At 50.7% G+C, this 20,547-nt stretch overlaps 1 protein-coding gene across 1 annotated transcript in view; it reads left to right on the forward strand.

Annotated features, from left to right (window-relative positions):
• Positions 1 to 206: 206 nt before the first annotated feature.
• The window catches only part of LOC122383999 (protein inscuteable homolog), a 40,626-nt gene continuing 20,285 nt past the window's right edge, over positions 207 to 20,547 (forward strand). The window contains exon 1 of the mRNA XM_043370922.1: positions 207 to 1,499. Within this exon, the coding sequence (XP_043226857.1) occupies positions 769 to 1,499 (731 nt within the window). The 5' untranslated portion in view covers positions 207 to 768. The remainder of the gene's footprint in view (positions 1,500 to 20,547) is intronic.

Raw genomic sequence — 20,547 nt, forward strand, 5'->3', positions numbered from 1 at the left:
GAAATTAGAGAAGCTCGTTGTGAGGGTCAGTAAGTGCGCGGGTCGTATAACCCTCCCCCTCCACACACACACTGATCCGGTACACCTGTGGTAGCCGTTGGGACGACCGGGGAGGGCGAGGGGCGGGCGGTGCGCGGGAGGCATGCTCCGCTCGGCCGGCGCGCGCCGTCAGCCACGGCGGCGCGCGTCAGTCGTGCGGCTCGCTCCGCCGGGGAAGGTGGTGTGGTGAGTGGTGACTACGGGTCGGGTAGCTGCGGAACTGATCGTGAGGCGCGCGAGAGGACTGAGGTGTGGTGATAGTTGTGGTGCCACCGTGACTAATGGTATGTGACCACCGTGACACCTTGGTATAATGTTTGTGGACTGAATAGTAGCAGTGCGCGAAAAAGGCGGTAGTTGTGGACGTCTGGACCCTCGTGGACTCTATAGTGCACTTTTTTATCGTGTCTGAGCGAACTGTGACAATACGGACGCTGTCTGCGCCATTCGTGGCACCGTTTCTTGAACGGATCGATCTGTGGAAGACCAAACGAACCGGGAAACAGCTCCATCTCCCGCAGACAGATCGGATATCAACATCGCGAGCCGGAATAGTAAACCGGCGGACATCTCTCTTACAATCGGTGATCAATCAGCCCGCTGACGGGGCGCTTTGAACAGCCGCCGACACCGGGACCACGGTCCGCGCGGAGGAGCACGCGCACGACAGAGGCGTCGACCACGTCTGACACAGTTCGTCTGAGCGTGCCGAGGGAGGTTCGCGGCGTCATGTCGGCGCTTCGTCGCGCTCCGAGCCGCGTGTACCACGGCTCAGAGCCCCCCTCCTGGCGTCGTCCGTTTGATGACATCCCCGAGTGCCCTGAGGAGGAGGACTGTGAGCCCAGCGAGCGATCCGTTGCTGTGGGAGACTGCCACTCTCCGAGCTACCGCAGCCACGACTCGGGGTTCTCCGACTCGAGTGATCAAGAGGAGCGGCGGCTCGTCAGCAGGGTTTATGTCAACTGTCAGCCCTCGTCGTTGGCGTCATCGTCGCCATCCTCTTCGACAACATCTGGAGGAGGTGCTGCTGCCGGACAGACCCGACATCCGAGCGGCGATGTTGTAGCTGCTGCGGCCTCAGACGGTGACGCTGACGGAGCAGCAGGAGATGACGATCGGGCTCGGTACGCCGAGCTGACCCGCCGCGCCGGCCGGATGCTGTACAGTCGTGTCGGCGGCGACGTGACCCTGTCGCCGCTGCTGGCCCGTCGGCCGCACGTCAGCACGATCCGCGTCGAGGACGACGGCGGCGGCTCGGGCGGCTGCGGCCCGGTGTCGGTGGCCGTCAGCCAGCCGCCGCGCCGCCGCTGGTCGCTGGCCGACGTCGGTCCGGGTGATGGGGACGAGGTGGGCGAGCTGATGTCGGGGCTGGAGCCGGGCCCGGGTGGATGCCGCAGCCTGCCCCGGAGGCACACCACGGTCAGCACGTGTCGCCAGCAGCTCCGGGCGGCCACCGTCAGGTGAGTCGGGCGTCATCAATCCCAGAGAGGTGTTTTCTTTCTGTTTGACTTTTCTTGTAGCTTGTTGGTCTCCAGTGCAGCTGGTTGTCTTGCTAGCAAAACGGTTATGTCCACAGAAATTGGTATTGTGCAGGACGGACGACGAGGTTTGATGTCGACGCGTTTTTGAAAGATACATGTCTTGCAGACCTTGATCAGCGCTTTTCATGTACCTTGACATACTACGACATTATTCGTCAACGGTCATGCACACGATCGGGGCATTCCTAAATGTCAGGCTTCGGGATATCAACAGGATATCGATGTAGCGTTCTCATGCTGAGGTGGCGCTGTTTTTAGCTGAATCCGGTGACTGCGGCTGCAGGTGATGTCAGTTTTGCTATTTTGTTTGGCCCTGTCGTGATTCACTCGCCCCCTATCTCGGTTCGGCGGTGACCGCACGGTGAACTCGCCACCAAAATTGGCCCGCCCGCTGGGCGGCAGCCGAATGCGGCCCGGTGCTGATTCACTGTCAGGAAGCAGTGCGCCCATTTCTGAGCCAGTCAGCAGCGCACCTTTGCGGTCGCGTTTTTCCGCTTCCGTCTCCGGCCCGGAACGCATGCTCTGGTTAGAGCTGCAATGAACGAAGCAACACACCCAGCCTTCTGGTTAGTACCTCTTCCTGGCGACCAGGAGATATAATTTAACACATCCTGTCAGCGATTGATGAGCTTAACCTTATCGACATCATTAATCACTCGAGACATTCCGATGCGCCTTCGTCATATGCTGGAGTAAGGCAGGCGCTGAAGCCCTCTGGTCTTGAACAGGTGAATGCATCAGGTCAGTGATCCCGGCAAATCTGTCCGCCGAAGGGTTATTTTTCCCTATGCAAAGCTTGGAAAACCTGTAAAACATAATTTGCCGTCAGCCGCTGAATGTCGCGGTTGTTCAAAAGACACGCAAATGCCAGTTGCGGTAGCCTAACGGCTTTGCAACATTTTTATGTTCGGCCGAAACCCATAGCTGCTGAATAAAGCAACAAGACCATTTGTAAGAGACAGAGAGTGCACTTTTCAGTTGTCTGGTTGACCAATGACCAGCTAGATAAGGACTAAAATTCAACTGTATTTCCTTTTGAGTGGCTACTATGGCCAGTGACAGACTTGAATGCCATTCAAACGCCTTATTTTCCACTCTTGTCTACCCCGGAGGCCAGTTTTTACAGCCGCCCCCAGTGACTGATCTGCATAATTCTCATGCTCCGGCAGTGAGTTTCTCGTTGAGCAGGTGCGCTGTGACCGTGGAACAGGGCCCAGGTTTGCACCAACGACTGCCGGGGCCGGGTGTGTCGTGGGAGTGTGCCGCGCCGGTGCGTGCCCGGTCGGCCCCAGTCCCCGGGTTGTCGGCCAAGTACGCCCCGCGGCCGCCGCCGGGCTGTCCGCGCAGGACTTACTGTCATGGGAAGGCCGAGTGGGGCGTGCACTTGCAGCCGGCCGTGTGAAGAGCCGCCCATACGGTCCCAACTAACGGCCGATGTGCGAAACGAAACGGCCCGATGGGTCTCCTCCCACACGGGGAACGAGCGGTGCGATTGGCGATCGGTGCTGCCCGGACCAAGGTCGCCGCTGCCCCAACTGATCGGATACCGGGCCGGACCGGATCTCTGGACTTGTTTCCCATGACGACTACTACAGTCAGCGTCTTGGCGTGGTTCCGGGCCCGGAATTCTAGCACCGCGCGCCACTCAGTTTCGCTTTCGCTGCAGCGTCTGGCGACCGGTTACTGGTGTTTGCTGTGTCATATCCAATCAACAGCCTGCTGTCGACATAGCCCCTACTGCAGCGATAATCACTGCGAAACTATCGAGCGATGATGGCTATCTGTTGGCGTCGACACCTGCCCGATCCCACGGCTGATAACGTGCACTGTCGCTGGTTATTTTGCCCCGTGCGTTGACAGGGACGCTGAGGACGCTGCGTTAGCCCGAGTGTCCCCACTCGCAGCTGTAGCGTCCCCTGCAGTGAACAGCCGCGCGGCACACGCGACGCCAGTTCAGGTGTCCAGCCAGGTGCCCTTTTGTCCGCCGATGGACAGGGTAGAGTTTGGTGAACCCGGGTCCCGCTACCGGTTGGCGTGCAGGTCTGTCAGATGCCGTCTCGGTGGAGAGTGATGCTACTGTGCATTTTGGAGAGATGTGGTTATGTTGTGCTGGTAGGTTAGTACGTTGACCGTTGGGGTCGCTGTTGCTGTGGTGGCTGGAGACGGAACTCTCCGGATGTCCGCAGTCCGACACGCGCCCGGCGTGCCTTGAACGCTCAGCTTCGGTCCCGGCCGCTGTCGGACCCTTTTTACGGACCACAAGCTTCCCATAAAACCCTCCCGGTCGCCTGTAAGTTAACTATAGCCGCGTGTCAAGAAATGTCAGTTTGGATTTCGTGCTGTTCGGTCTCGAATTTTTACGAGCCGCTCCTCGTGCGCTCGCAGCCTAAACTCAAATGAATGGCGTTTGGACAATGATCGATGACCGCAGGTGTGTCCTAAGTGAGTTCCGATGCGATTTCTGCTGACAGTTATCGCTTTTTGAAATCATGCTCACTTACAGAATATATTTAAGCTTGACACAAAAACCTTCATTTGAGACACGAAACCCGACTTCGCCCAGAACTTTGCTTCTTTATTACGCAAGAAGCGCTATAGATTATACCTAGAAGTGAGTACGTGCTAGGAGATTCACCCCTTCATTCCCTTTTCATTTTATTGGTTTGTACTTCTCATTGCATGGTGAGTAAAATACAAGTGTTTCGCTCCCTTCATTCAGCTGAGGTTTTATCATTTCCATGGGCTACGTTTCTCTAAATAATTACACATTTCATTCAGATCCATGACCTTAAATAGGCATCTGGCGTCGAAAGTTGTGCATGCTTGACCGATGACGTTCGCATGCCCGAAGTCGTTTGGCGCGTCCGTGGCCCCTGCACCGCAGACAGCAGGTTAAAACGGTCAAGGGAAAATTGTGCGCTTCGTTTCGAATCGAACCACATCGTCACAGTTCAATGATGATGCATTGCTAAGTCGCATGAATGCTGATTACGCATACAATTTATGATACGCTCCCGTCATAAGTGGAAGGCGACGGCGGACGTTCATCGGCCGTGGGGATTTCATCTAACGAATTTGTCTTGATCTTTGTTGCTGTATGTAATTGACATTAATGAACACTTAACTGATGACCTTTGTAGTATGCATGATGCACATGTTGGACATTTACATAAACCCACGTTCGCCTTCGCTGGGCATTGCACAGTGAAAGTGACGCGATAGTGTCGCCGGGTCAGCCGTTTTTTCCGGCTGGACGTGCCTCATCGGCGGCAGGGTCGGCCATTCAGGTGTCAGACGGTCCAGCACCCTTTCCGGCACATTGTCCGCGCAGTATCGCCGATTATTCACAGTGCGTCCGGACACGGTTGGCTAAATCAGGCGCTTACGTATTTTTCAGCTTCTGGATTTGTGAAGTCGCCGCTTTATTTCCGCCCGGTTACCACAATTGGCACACTGGCACTGACACTTTCCACTTGGTTTCATTGATAGCCTGTTTGTTATCCATGTTGTTTTCCTGACTGCCCTTCAATTTTCGGATACATAGGTGCATAAACGTCTCCTGTTTTTTTTTTTTTTTTTTTGCTCCGATACAGTACTTTATTTAGGTTTTACCGTCCTTTCTGTTGCCATCCAGTCCTGTCACGTCACCAGTCCGCCTACTACAACTGCAGACAGCAGTCACCCTGTCAGTTGTAATAAGTCACCATTAGCTCCGTTCTTATCCAGCCGACAGCTTACGGTTGGGACCGCCCCTCGGCACTGCTGCTCAGTGCTCACTGTTGTCAGGTGACCGGTCCCCAACCTCAACTCAGAGCGCCGTGGACCCGCAGCCGATGACTATCTTACACGCATCTGCCGGACAACCACCGGAGTCAGTGACCCTTATCGCAGAAATTCAGATGGCTGGGAGTGGGCTGATGTAGGCTGTCCAAGAAAGGATGCGCCGAGTTGTTGACCCTCGATTGTGGAAGATGGTTATCTGGCACGTTGACTTCGCTCAACCCTCGGAGGTGCCATTTAGATAAAAATGACTAATTGAATATCCTTGTCTGCTTATCATTTTCAGTGTAATATAATATGCAGAAGATGGGTGCAGCAGATTCGCCGAGCATCAATAGGCCGAGAATAATGGCATTGTGTTATTACTGCTATCATTGTGTAACTGGACCATAAAAGCGCTGCAGTGAGCTACCCGACACAGCGGGAGCACCAACCTTTGGCCCGGTTGCAGCCGGCCGTCCGTTCCCTTTCAACAGCCCCGTCAAGTACATTCACTTGAGTGCCGTCTTAAATAAAATTCTACCAGCCCTCATATGGCAGGCCGTGGGCGTTTTCAAGTCTCTGTTACACGCTTGAGCGCAGACTTCCCGGGGAAGGCGAGGCACGAGACGCCTTGCATACCGGCCGAGTGCCATTTCATTCTCGGACTGTGCTGCATTACCATACGGATTCGTTGAACCCATGGTCTATTCAGACGCTCGTCGTGTATGACATTGGTGTAGGGTTTTGCTGATGGCCTTCGAGGATCAACTGTTCATCAGGGGCGAGACTCATGCTGCTGCGAGATGACATTGCGAATGTGCTCTCTATGTCGCTACTTCTATTACAGAACATTAATTTATTTCGGATTGAACTGAAGAGGAATTTGATATCTGAATGGTCAGCTACCTACTGTTATGGTAATTTTAGTCGACAGATGTCTAGGGATGGCTAGAAAATTACCTAAAGAAACAGTTCATGTAGCATCTGTGCGCCTTCCTCGGTAGACCTTTTCATTACGAGTAGCAATCCCTTCCCCTAACAAATACCTTCCCTGTCCCTTACGTGCTTGTAATACGTACGTAATGCGTACTTACGTGATACGTGCCCCTTCAGCTGCCGGTTACGTGACCTGTCACCCCGCTATCTGTCGGTCCGGGGGCTGCCGTCGGGCTGTCAGCAATGATGACATGTTTCGCCGCCTGTCACCGTTCCACATTCCACGGCTGGCCGGGGGACGGTCACCGACGGGCGAACGTGCCGTCCGTGCACGGCAGGCGGGGGTGAGGGGCGACCCCGGCACCCGGCTCGTGTGACACTATCGCGGGCGGGCGCGGCGAGAGGAGGCCAGGACACGCCGCTCGCGCTGAATTCTGGAGGAGCGGTCATTATTTGCTCGTGAAAGCTATCGCGGCGCGCCCCTGTCTGCCCGGCGCGGCCGACACCCTCCGAGCAGACGGCGGATGACGCCCCCGGCGCGGCGGCACCTCTCAGGTGACATGGTCGGGCCAGCGCGGTCAGCGGAGACGGCCAGACCCCCCAGGTGACCAGCGCAGGCGGCGGTATGCACACGCCGCCTGCAGGCCAGATCGCCGAGCGGGCTGTGCGAGCGGTGACCTGCGGTGCGCCGTCGCCCTGTCCGTGACAGGTGACACGGCGCGCCGCCCTGCTGCAGGGCCATCATGACGTCCGGCCGGCGACACCGATCCGTCGATAGCGGCAGCCTCACTCCGGGCCACCAGTGAAGACGTCGCCCCGTCATGACAGCCGCGTCACCACCCGGCCGTCAGACGCGTGTCCCCGCTCGACGCGGGCTGACGTGTCTCCGTCTGCCGTCGCCAGCGGCATTTGGAAACGCGCCCGCCGGGGTGAGATCGAGCAGGTGTCGGCAGCGGCGGCGGCGGCTGGACCTCGTTAGGCACTACCCCCGGGCCGGACCGGGGTGCATTGCCGACCAGTGCTGGGAACGGGGCCGGCGAGCGCCGCACAAAACACGGACGGAACACTTTCCACGCCGGCTGGCCGGCCCACCCGCCGTCTGAGCACCCATTGTCGCCCCGGAGAGGGTTCCGTACCGGCTGTCCGAAGGTGCCGGATGATCAGCTGTGTGGCTGTATTGTGGGAAATCGAACGGTATATGCTCTGCAGCTCAGCCCGGGAAAGCTCCAGATGGTTGGTGGTTAGTGCTATAATGTAGGTAGTTATTGGATAGTTTCTTCTTGTTTCAGTTGGAAATGGTCATCATTCTGCCCAAGTTTCAGCAACTATACGGGAACTTATTGATGATGCATCCAGTGTGTTATGCTCATTGCTCACTGCTCAGATATGAGCGAAGCTAGTAGAGGTACTTCTGCTCCACGCTGTTTACATCCAAGTATCGGACTGTCCCAGTGTCTTTACGTCTTATTTCATACCTATCCTATCCCTCGACATTGAAGCTTCACGGCGAGGGCGCGTCGCCACACTCTCGCCATAATGACCCACTGCCTTTTGTCGGCGCTTTTCCGGTCGGTAGACTGTCCGCTGTTTACCGTCAGCAGGGTGAGCAGCTGACTGACGCCCTCTGAACAGACTCCCAATCTGTGCCAGAGGCGCGTACCGAGGTAGTTGGACGCCTAAAGGTGTTAGTCTGCGGCCCGGTGGGGTTATGCGGCGGGACGTAAGGCGGGGCGGCTACCGTTCTCTCTATTCAACTCGCCGCACCCGTCGAATCCAATCTGTGTTACGGCGCAGATCGTCATCTGATGTGGTTTCTTTATTGTACTGCAACCCTGCTGGCCTGTTGACTGGGCTGCATATCACCGTCGGCACCAAGGGATCGTGTGGCTTACCGGCGCATGTTTGTTGACCCTGAGGGTCGGTGTGGCGTGCGTGGGCCCTCGGCGGGCTCCGGTCGTGTTTCATGGAGGGGGCACTAAGCGTGATACCAGGTGTTCCAACACAGTCAGTGGCGCCATTTATCACACTTTACTGATCTAGATTTGGCCCTCACGGCTGGATAAATGGCCCGTTCCCGAGAGAAAGGAACAACGCCCGCGTCTCTATGACCCGACATTTGTGAGTCCTTGGGCCCGCCGCTGGGCCGGTGAGAACTGTGCTCCGGCAATTTGTCATGTGCCGTGTTATTCACACCACGCAGCCAGTGCGCTATCATGCTCATATGCTAGTTATGTGCTTGTTTGTCTCAGCGATGTTTTGGTTTAATTCCTAAATCCTAAGACTCGCTGATATGGTGTGCTGTTTGTTAAATTCGCAGCACCATAAACAGCTTAGAGGACTAATGTGTCTGCCGCTAATCCCTGCTTTTAACACACGCCTTAAACGGCTACGGCTAATGAAGGGAGGCGTGCTGTTAATCCGTTTACCTGTCTGGTTTATTGTACCCCGCGCCACTGTATCTGAGGAGAACGCTAATGCATCCCTGGCTGTAATCACTCCAGACACCTGTCTCAGACACGGTGGCGTCTCTTTACACACCGGGCGTCCTCAGCGGCGGCAACAGGCTCGCCACATAGCGCGCGCGGCTCGCCCTAAACTGGGTGCTACCTGCTGAAAGTGAAGGGAGCGTCGAGTAGCGCCGGAAGGCCGGTATGTATGTAATTCACGCCCGCGGAGACGACCATGCAGACCGCAGAGCGGCAGTTGGATGCTGAATTGGGCCGGGAGGGTGGCCAGCACCGCCTCCCGGCCGCCCCGCAGGATGTGGAATATGGTGCACCTTCCGACTGCATCCGGTGTCTGTACCCGCGCCGTGGCCTATTAATTTATCACGCGCTGACAGGTGGAAAACGCTGGGAAGCGCTTTGAGATCGAGGGGTATGGTGCAGACGTCTGAATGTTTATTTATCTGTGAAATTCAAGGCATCGAACGTTATTTGCTCCGTTATGGGTATAGAAATTATCGCATATCAATATTAGAGTTGCAAAGTTTTCCCAAAAGGCTGCTACCGGCACAAAAATTTTTTCTGGGATACCGGCATGCTACCACGCCCCAAGCAAAAAAAACCGCCAAATTACCGGCATACTAAAAAAACCTGCATTCTTGATTCTAGCTTACCCCTGCAAGAAATGCCACATTTTGGCAGTTTCAGTACCCCTCCCACCCAACAGCCATCCATTGTCCAACCACAAATACCAGCAGGCTGATTTTGGCTGAGTTGGCCCCACAAATACCCACAATTTTGAAACTCAATTCCAGTCTATAACTGTTAAAATATCACCTGTAATCAAAGAAGTATTGCCTACAAAAAAAAACATTACATTCATCAAAAAGGTGAGGACAAAAAGGACTTGAATTACTGAAATGTGTTTTTGAAGACTGGACAGTGAGCAGTAATCACATTTACATTTCACAGTTGTTCTACTTTTCCATATTCTCCTAAAATGTTGCAGGCACCAGCCAAATGTTTGAAATATAGATGGTCAAAACATAGATTAACAAGTACCTACAGATTAGGCCATCTTCCTAACTGAGGAAACGAGATCAACATCTACTTTTTCCTATCCACTATGGCTTGCTGGTTCGTGAATAAGATACGAATCATGTAAAAAATGTGTTAATAACTCACTGGTCCTGAGAATAGTCACCAAATACCTAATATGTATAAAAACGATATCTTCCATCCTCTCCAACCTCAAGCGGGAACAAACACAAGGCTATCGATTTCGAAACAGATGCGCCATAATAGAGGCTTTTAACCAGCTGATTAAAACGCTGCAAAAAAAAATGTTTAACGACTGCAAGCCACTGCTTCGTGAATGATTATATTGGTAAAAATTACCCAACACAATATTAAATTATAATGAAATCGACATTGTAGTGTAATTCACTGCAAAGAAATTCATCTCTCTTCAGTTATTCAACCAAAAGGGTATATGAATAAATATTACGTCATCAGATTACATCCATTCATTAGGGGAGAGAGAATCTTAAAAGTAAATCCTTGGTTGTCTAATTATTTGCGCCACTTTTTGTCAATTTTGCCTGCATGATGTGTTTTCTTGTAAAGATAAGACAAAATGCCAGTTTAAATCCATTTTCATTTAATAATGGGACCAAAGTCAGACTCAGGGCTACCTAACACCTGCCTTTTCAGCTGGATTTTCAGTGTCAAATTCTTTGTAGAGTTTCTCAGACCACATCTCATGATCTCAGGACTGAAGGCCAGTTTCCAAACATTGTGTTTTTTGGTGTTTTGATTCTGCCTTTTCCCCTAGGGAATGTTGTCATGAACATTGATTTATTTTATTGTGCTATACGTATTACCTACCATTAGACTTACTAGTTTATCGTGCTTTTGCAACATGAATGAGTATTCTTCCTTTTATAGACCACAGTAGATTCTTGACAATTCTAATTATAACCAAGCCTGTGAATTGTGTGAAATGCTGAGGTTCATGTGTTACCCCTACACTTAGCAATGGAACTTCTACCACAAAATGTATCTTGCAGTGGCTAATATTGCTGTTACTACAATTTGAGAGCCTCTTAGTGTCCAAAGTTTGAATCATTTGCTGATATTTTTTTGCACAAAATCAAAAATACCGGCATGCTACCGGCAAGACATGCCAGTTACCACGAATAAACCTGCGGTAGTGAAAAATTACCGGCATGCCGGTAGTGCGGTAGTGAAATTTTGCAACTCTAATCAATATACTGGCAGGTAGACCTGTCTTGTAACACGAATTTATTTGAGTGTTTTAATATGTGACGGAGCTGCCGAACGTATTTAAGTCGGAGCTGCAAAGGCTTCCAACAAAGAACTTTGCAGTCGTTGCGTCTGCGCTTTGCGCTATTTTTAGATCGAGTGAATTATGCTGTCCTTTGGCCGATACGTGAAAGTAAACACTATCACGAATAGTGGATCTGTAATAAATTACAGCGCCATAATGAAAGGCTTGATTATGGCAAATATGCTCTTTTATATTCCAAGAAGATATTGATCCCCTGAATCCTTGGTTATGCGCTTTGTAGTGTCAATAAATCGGCGATGGTATTTCAGTTAGACGTGCATGTTGACATAATGAATGTTTGACATTTTCTTGGAACCGATGCTGCATTGTGTATGACGTTACAAATGACGTTAAGTTCAAAGGCACTTAGTGTCTTTCCTGGACCTTTTGTCCGAGCTTCAATCAACTAACCGTCATCCGAAGCTCTCCGCTTACCGCCCATCTTTGTCTGGTGATGATAAACGTTACGACAGGTGGCAATGGCATACATCAAATGCACCACATTCCCTTTGCCTTGCCGCACCGGCACCTAAGCAGTACCGACGTCGTATTAGGCGGCTCTTTTAAAGCCTGATGTATTGTTATTGAGGTAGATGGCTGCGTACCCATTGTCTAGCTGGCACATTGTGCACCGACTACTGCGGGTAGCTGCACACAGGCTGAGTTACGTGAGTTTATAGGCATGCTAAGTTTGCACCGTCTCTTCACTCATTCGCTTGCACCGCTGCTGTATTAGTGAGCTTCTTTTCAATGCGTAACCTCTCATTATTTCAACTTTAGCTCCACTCAATGTGTCCTGGTAACGTGTTTGTCTTCGGCGAAATATTGGGTAAGGTAGGTAAGTGGCATTGTTTGCATGCCTTTAGTCTCTTTCAGTGATGCATTTTATGGGAAATGATAATGAACTGCAACATAAACAAGGGCGAATGTGTGTAAACCATCTACAGACTACCTATAACTGCTGATTTTTGTAGCTTTTTATTCCTATGTATGACAGGGAACGTTTTGCATACTAACACCAAGAAGCAAAGCAGGTGTCATTTCTTCATGATAGCATGCGGCCCGCCTCGCTTTTATACAATCGTCCTGACCTTAGACTGGCACTCTCATGGCTCTTATTTGGCTTTTTGATGACAACTTCCGAGTTGACACACCTTTCAGCCTTGGCATAGTCGCATGATACCTTCCTGTCATGCTTATCATGGTGTTGACAGAAACAATGACCGTGACGATGTTAGCGATGGCGGGGAGCGTAACGACGGCTATGACGGGGGCGGTATGTTTTGGTAATCTTGGCTGTGGCGGTGACGCCGATGATGATGATGGCGGTGGTGGTGGCGGAACGGGTAACGGAGACTGTGCCTGTGACGATGCTGGTGACAATGACGGAGCTGGTGATGGTGCAGCTGACGGTGGTGGCTACGTTGAAGGTGGCAGTGACGGCGATAGTGCGTCGGTAGCACCAGGGGCAGATATTCGTAACGGTGCCGGCGATGCTGCCGCCGCCGCTGACGGCGCACCACCTGTCTCCGCTCAGGCGTCAGAGCCCACCCACCGCCGACGCCGCACCTGTGCCGCTCGGCGTCTCTCATTATCGCCACATTGTCTCTCCCCGGTCCGCCGCATATGGCTCTCTGGCGCCTAACGAGCCACCGGCAATTAACTCCCTGGACGATACCGTGCTGCTCTGACCGGCTGCGGAGAGCGTCTCTAACCAGCAGCCACCGTTAGGCCCTCCCCCGGTCGCCGACCGCGCCGGACGTCACTATAGCCTCCTTCCCGACTGCCTGACCTGCGCCCCGACGTCTCCAGCGGGGTGTCGGTCCGGGGGTCGTCTCGACGCGCCGGTGATGCTTCATTTGGTGGACGTTTAGTCGGTGTCGGCGGCACGGGAGGCACGCCCCGTGTGGGAGGCCGGACAGGTGCCGAGCCTGGTGACACACTTGGAGTCCCGAGAGAGACGCTGTGTGTCCCTAGAGACGGAGATACGAGACTTATCGGGCCGGCGGGCATGGAGCCTAACTGAAGAGTCGACAAATGGTTGGGATTCGAGTGTTTTGGCATATATATTTATTGGCTTTATAATCATCTCAATGGCTCTCAGAGTCTTAGTTCGCTTGACAGAAACTGCATTGAGTTGTAGATCTCATTGAATCATCTTATGCATTTGATAGGGACATGGGAGTCGTTTTATGCCTACATGTGTTTGAGTCAATAGTGTCAGCTTAGTGAATCGATGGTTTAAAGGTGTAGCCGCTTCAATCAATCAGAATTCATTTGGTTACCATCTCCGCTGACCTGACTTGTTTGAAAACCAGTTAGGTGAAAATTATACCGAGGCAAAACGCTGGTCGTCGATCAACCGAGGGACTGACGTTGGTTTTAGTCTCCTTTTGGTGGTCGGTTCGAATCCGTCGAGCACCATCCATTTACTCCGAGACGCTGGCTTTCCTTCTGGAGTAAGCTGGTCCATTAACTCCAGCATACGTTCTGCATAGGAAATGCCTTCAGCGTGCGGCTAGCTCCGGAAGGGAGTGTTCGTCTTACGGCGCTCTTTGTCTCCTTGAGGCAGCATGGAGCACACATGCGGTCTTCGTGACAATCTTGAGGAGTGACGGATTCCGTGACTTGAACTGTCGCCGTCTTAGCTGCGGTGGGGTGGCATTTCTTTTCCCCGTGGGGAAAGGGGAGTGTGCCGATGGGTTCCAGCGATATCCACAGGAGCATCAAGTCTGCCTGGTGAATCATCAAACCATGTCCGTGTTGTTGGACCATATGTGTGTCACGAAGTATGATGGTATAGCTCTGAAAGCAAAGCCACAGGTGCAACATACCTACTTGCCTTGCAGAGTAGTTCTGTGTGAAGTCAGAGTTATATAATTCTACTGTTATTCGTCTCTTGAATGTTGTTTCGCCCGATGCGAGGTGTGTGGGTAGATGAGGAGAGGTGATCCGTCCACCGTCGAGTGCACTGTGTATGCATTTACCTCAGCTAATGGAAAACTCTCCCGGGTGAATGGAGCGCTGCCCCGTTTAGGGCTCGCCGTGAACGCGGTACTCCGGCGGGCGGCGCTGGGTGATGAGTCGATCCATCCCGGCCGTCAGTGCTTCAGACACCGGTATACCAGCACTCGGTGCTCTGACACCGGCCGGGCGGCCCTCGGAGACAAAAGACGCTGAAGAGGCGGCGGGCGGCGGCGGCGGCCGGCTTTGGCGGCTATTGTGGGCGGCGGGGCGCGGCTGCCGCCGTTTGTCCTGAGCTATGGCCGTGCCGCGGTCGTTCACGGGTCATCGACTGTCCGACGGGCGCGAGGCGCGACCCTCGGCCGCCCGCGCCCCTCCAACGGCAGCCCATTCGACAGCCGCGCTAGCTAATAGGCAGGGAGGCGTGCGAGCGCTGCTGGGTGGGGCCTGTTTTCGCAGACGATATTGTTGACTTCCTCAGAGTCGCTGAAGAGTGTCAATTATGGCATTGTGTTTATTGTATACTTTCGAATCCCAATAGTGATAATGGAGGACACAGACACGCTACGACTAACTAAACGCCATTGTCATGTCAGTTGATGACTTCATACAAATACAACGCCGAACTGGCTTACTCTATATTCAATTGCGTCATTACCTGAGCACTTTCCGGGGGTTTGGCCGAGTCCTGGCTTCTCCGCAGTCAACGGTGGCAAGTTTCCTCATCGCCCACGCCGCGAGGCTATGAACCCGGTCTGGTAGCTCAGCGCGGCACTGCTGTGGCGCTATGTGGGATGGAAGACAGAGGAACGGATGGGAAGGGAGGAGGGCGTGGCCGAGGTGTCACATCGGCACTCGATCGCACCAATAGCAGTCAATAACGACAGACTGAAAGATAGGCCGAACAGCGGCCCGAACGGCGCGGCGGCTGGAGGCGGCAGACGAAAGGAGTTTGATGACTGGCCGCAGCGCTCAGCGGAGAGACCGTTAGGTGGCTTATAGGAAGAGGTGGAAGATGGTCAGTATCGCCCCATCACGCCCCGTAAGGAGGAGATACTTTTAGGAAGCCTTTGTCCAAAAGACTTTGGGGTGCCTTTTCATTTTACCTTATTCACTATTTTGATTGTTTTAAAAGTTTAAGCATTTATATCTTATAAGGCAGAAATCCAATATCGATTGACAGCAGGCATGCATGCCCTGTATATCCGTACGAGTATATTGAATATGGCTTGACGCTAGCGTAGAAAGACAACTCGAATTTTTCCAGATGCGCCATTTAACCCGCACAATTTATTGCTCGGCTCTCAGCGGTTATGTATTCAGCCATCATTTAGTATACCCTCTTATTTCCCCGCGCTTTTCCGGAGCCTTGTTCCCGTTCGCCTTCCTAACAATCACGGTCCGTGTGCCGTGAACCTGCGGTCGGACTAGTTCCACATCCATCTGCCGGTTTGCTCCCCGGGTGGGGCTCTCCCCGACCCGTCCCCGTACCCGCCGCCGTCTGTTCCCTGACTGCTCCCTGACCCAGGGCCCACCCCGGCGAGGTGCGCGCCCGCCCGCCGCCGCAGTGCACTCGATATCTCCTCTACGGCGAACGCACGCGCACCTCCGAAATGGGTAATTATAATGTGCCGAGGTCGGGGTTTTACGAGCCGCTTGCAGTCAGCCGGTGGTGCTGGTAATTGGACGAGCTCACGACGCGGTACTACAACGCCAGGAGACGTCAGCGACGCGACTGCGACGAAAGCTCTCCTCGAATATGGCTATTGTAAGGGTTAGCGTATCGGTTATAGCCGAATACCGCCCGTGCTGGATTTTATATTGGGCATATGTGTGCGCTGCTGTGGATAATGCGGTAATTGGTGATAATCAGGAATGATGTTGGCATTTATTGCTCACTCAGGACGGGACATGTGCTTATAAGCGAGTGAGTCTCTTGGTGAAGAAAGTTCGACATGAAACGGCCATGCATTAACGACAGTATACGGTATCATTTCAACGCCGCTCATATGTGCTGAATTTACTTCAAAACATTGAGTTTCTTGGGAAGTTTTGGAAGCATGGGATACTTCAGCTTGGAGTTGGCCTGCAATGGATATTGCCCTTGCCAGGGGCGGAGCTTCCTATACTTTGTGGGAACTTTGTAGTTTGCCCCACTAATAAGCGTTTTGCCCCACCAACTTTAGCTGATGTCCAAGACTTTCTTGTTTTGCAGATTAATCTGTTTTTGCATTGAAGAGCTTTGGAATGTCTGTTTAATGCAAAATACTATATCTGTAATGATAGGAATTGATTCAGTGTGGCATTTTATTCAACTTCATAATCGGACATTGCAGGTTTGACGACTTTTTGCCCCACCAACTTCCCTGGCAAAGCTCTACCTATGGCCCTTGCCAATATTAACTGGAGACCGTTGCACGTTTACTGCTACTACGTATAAAGCTGTCTCCAGCAGCTATTGAAAGTTATAAACCGATATATTTTACGGCTGATATATTGGTTTTATGATAGTGAACCCTTGTAAAGTGTGACCAGTCGACACCGGTCTCATCTGACCTCGAACTCAGACGCTGAACCTAACTGTTATGCGCCGTTCAGGAGTTCTGTTCAGTGTTCAGGATATTGTTTTAACCAAAAGCTTAAAGGAAGGGTGCCACCTTCCGAAATTTTTGTTCTATGAATCTATTTTACTTATTTGAATTTTTAGACGTGGTTAGCGCGTCCACAATATACAAAAAACCGAAACATTGCATTTAATACATTGGCCAAAAAAAAAGATCGTTGTTTATATCACCACTACAACTCAAGGTCGTTTGATGTGGCAGCTAGGACGGCTAGCATATCCTGTTGTCATGGCAACATATCATTCTGCCATTTGCATTGATGGCGCAACTGAGGCAAAAAGATGAACAAATAAAAAGGAAGAAGATAACATGATTTGAACTAAGTTGTAGGTAACCAAGTAGGTAACTGTTGGCCATATTTGCCAACAGTTAAAGAACATCAAATAAGTCGAGTAAAGGTTTTTCCTTTACAATGCTTAAGAGATCTATGGAACCCTTCACCCTTCATGCAACTTACTAGAAAAACTTCCCAATTAAAATTTTAAAACTTAAGTGTATACCATAAAGAAAAAATATACCCTTTCCAAATGATAAAACATGCTTCAAAAGTATTACTTTTATACATACCTTTGCTGATTTCATGTTTTATAAAATACCCTTAACACGACGAGGAAATAGTGCTGAAGATTTTTGCCTGCCCGAATGCTGGCAGCAAAACTCGCAAATGATAACTTCACGTGCGGATTCAATGCTGACCGTCTCGAGCATAGGTAAGTGAAGCCGATTTTTAGGTTCATGTGAGGCTAATCTTGTAAAAACTGCGTTGTGTCCAAAAGGTGGCACCCTTCCTTTAACGTGATTCGCACTTCAAAAAAGATGCCTTCAACCCTGTACTACATCTCTCCAATATAAAAGCGTACTTCAGATGATAAGTGCCATGCTACTGAAATGGCTTTGCTGGAGATCTTAAAATTTTGTTTAATCGTTTTGCCGCAACGATTGCACGCTACAAAGACCGTTGCGGATAGTGAAAATTGTTGCTTTGGGACATCAAAAATTTTGACATTGACCTTCGAAACGGTGAAACCTGCAGTTGTTCGCTGTTCGTATCTCCACTAAATCCTTATAAATGGCCACGAAGAATATCGGTACCGGTTCGCATTACTCTCACCGCAAAATCCGCGGATCGTCTGTTCAGCTGCTGAATCCCGACAATCTGCAACGTTATGTCCCTTTGCTCAACGTAGTTTCGGGGCGAACCTCACTCATACGTTCCCTGACTTATTGTATGAACGAAAACACATAGCCAATCAGCACCATCAATGAACGATCTGTATCACTGTGATCTGATTTCGCCTGAACAGGAGGCGCGATCATCAGAATTTCCGCCCAGACCGGCCGCTGGGCGTCGCCGCCTTATTGAGTCGTCAGACCGGCCGGCCGCGGTCGGAATTAACGCCAGATTACCCACTCAATCAATTACCACCGATCATTGATCACCAGGCGCGCCGCAGAGCTAGATCATCATATATCCTTTGGTATTTGTTGTCCTACTGTGGGGCGTCGCCGGTACTCCGGAGGGCCCGCCGGCTTTCCGGCCTGTCATTACCCAGCAGGGGGCTGAATTTCAATCGTGCCGTCCGTTTCCGCCCACCGCCTTCCTCAATAATACCGGGGAGAAGAGTTGAAGGAACAACAGCGTGAGTGCGCTGCGCTTCATCGCGGCCCGCCGCCGGGCGGCTTATTACCCGAACTGAATGGATTACCCCCGCGGAAGAGGCACGCGTCTGATTACCATACATATGGAGGTGCGGTCGGCCGGTGCCGTGTCACAGACTGGCCGCCGGTAATGGGTCACTCGGTCGGTTACTGGTGTGATGCATGGGTCCCCGAGTGGAGCGAGTGTGTGGATATTGCTATTTCAAGGGAATAATGAATAATGCACAAATGTTAAGCATATGTTTATTTTCTTACTCCATTCTTTGACATCATTCACAGGGATTCACATGTGAGAAAAACAGCAAAAGTGTCATTTTTAAAGGAAGACTGCCACCTTCAAAAAGTTTTCTCAGATCGGCCTATGATTTATTCCCTGGACAAAACAAAATTTTATAATTCACCTGACAAAGTATCATCACGTGAATCGCGAAAAAAATTGTCGATTATCATACAATTATCAATCGGTTAATGTCTAGCGACAATGTTTACACATCACTAGACTTCAAGGTCTTAACCCGCGAGTTGCTGGGGGGGGGGCGTTAAACGCCCCCACTTTTTTCGCCGGGCCATAGCATAAAAACGGCGCGCCGCAGGCGCGCCAAATTTTGGATACCTGTAGGGAATTAATTGAAGTTTATTGTGACAAAGTTTCAAAAAAATCGGTCGAAAAATTTTTGAGATATCGAGGTTTTAGTGACGTCATGATTTCTGAGTTTTCGACCAAAAACGGCATATGTTCAAAAAATCATATAAAATCACAGAATAGACATACAGACATGCCGTAAACGCCATTAGACTGCCAATACCATGATCAATCAAATGGCTATCTTCGATTATTGATTATCGTTCCGCATTTTCCATAATCTTGAACTGAATCTTGGCAATTTTTCGTGACTACCTCACGACCATGATACATGAATTTATTAAATTGAACTTTTTGAGCCCAACACGTACACATATGATAAAATGAATGTCACCATCGTGTTCTACGCCCCAAATTACCTATAAAACATGTGTCACAGGCTGCGAATATCAGTTTTGATTTTCGGGGATATGTGCCTACCCGGTTGACCTGACCTTGACCCTGACCTATGCTTGACTGACCCCTATATGGAGCTGACACTCTTGTAGGTCTTATAGGGTGGATTGTGCACCGTTTTGACAGAGTTTATGGCGAGAGGCGCCCATTGTGAAGTCCTGAAGTCCATGCTACTGAAAGCCCGATTTCAGGTGTTTGACCTGACCTTGACCCGACCTGTGACCTCAAAATTCAACTTTAAAGTACTCATCTGAAGCGTCTCGTCGCGCTCTTTCGTTTGCCGCCTAGTGCGTTTCGCTGCGCCTATTGGTTCTCGAGTTATCGGCTGGGGGCGTTTAACGCCCCCCCCCCCCCCCAGCAAACGGTGGGTGGCGAAATACCCCAGCAACTGCCGGGTTAAGATTATTACATTTTATTTGAAAAAGTAAGGTATTTTATGATTTACTAATATATGATTTCATAAGAAATTGGCCATGTTTAATTTATTTTGCATTTAAGTTCGTAAAACATTTAAAAATCATGGCTCATTTGGAATGGGTCTGGCCCATGTTAAACCCCATTTCCCACACTTTTTTGGAAAAAATGAACTACTGAATATATAAGTTTAACTTTTATTTTGACACTCCAAAATTCTTCTCTGAGGCCTCTTGCACCAAAATCCTCTTGCACCAATGCTTGGATTATTTTGCATCGTATACCCAGTCCAAGTCTCAAATGTAACAATTTGAGTGCAAAATTTAGCAAGCACATGTAGGATTATGTATTGGGCTATTGCAAACAAATTTACCATCGTTAGATTAGCTTATTCTGAAACCGGTTTTTCGATTTTACCTAGCTAGGTAGTTTGGTGCAAGAGGCCTCTGATCTCGAAACAATCAAAGTTTTGACATATATTTACCAAAAGATAAGAAAATTCATGTTTCAAAGTTATCGATAAACAGTAGAGATGTCGGTTTTCTTGGACTAAAAAAAATGGCATCAAACTGAACTTTGGTCTCCGATTTCTCGCAAACGGGTTCGAATTTCGGAAAACCGACTTCAGTCTGGGACATAGGTGGCTCAGCTCTAGTGAAAACCGTTTTGTGGAAAAAAGGTGGCAGTCTACCTTTAATCGACTAACAGTAGGTAATTTATGTATGAAGAAGCATTTTACACAAAACGATAGGAATCTCAGCCAATAAAGCCGGTT

Source organism: Amphibalanus amphitrite, unplaced genomic scaffold, assembly GCF_019059575.1.
Source record: "Amphibalanus amphitrite isolate SeventyFive unplaced genomic scaffold, NRLGWU_Aamphi_draft 000179F_arrow, whole genome shotgun sequence".
Taxonomy (NCBI): Eukaryota; Metazoa; Arthropoda; class Thecostraca; order Balanomorpha; family Balanidae; genus Amphibalanus; species Amphibalanus amphitrite.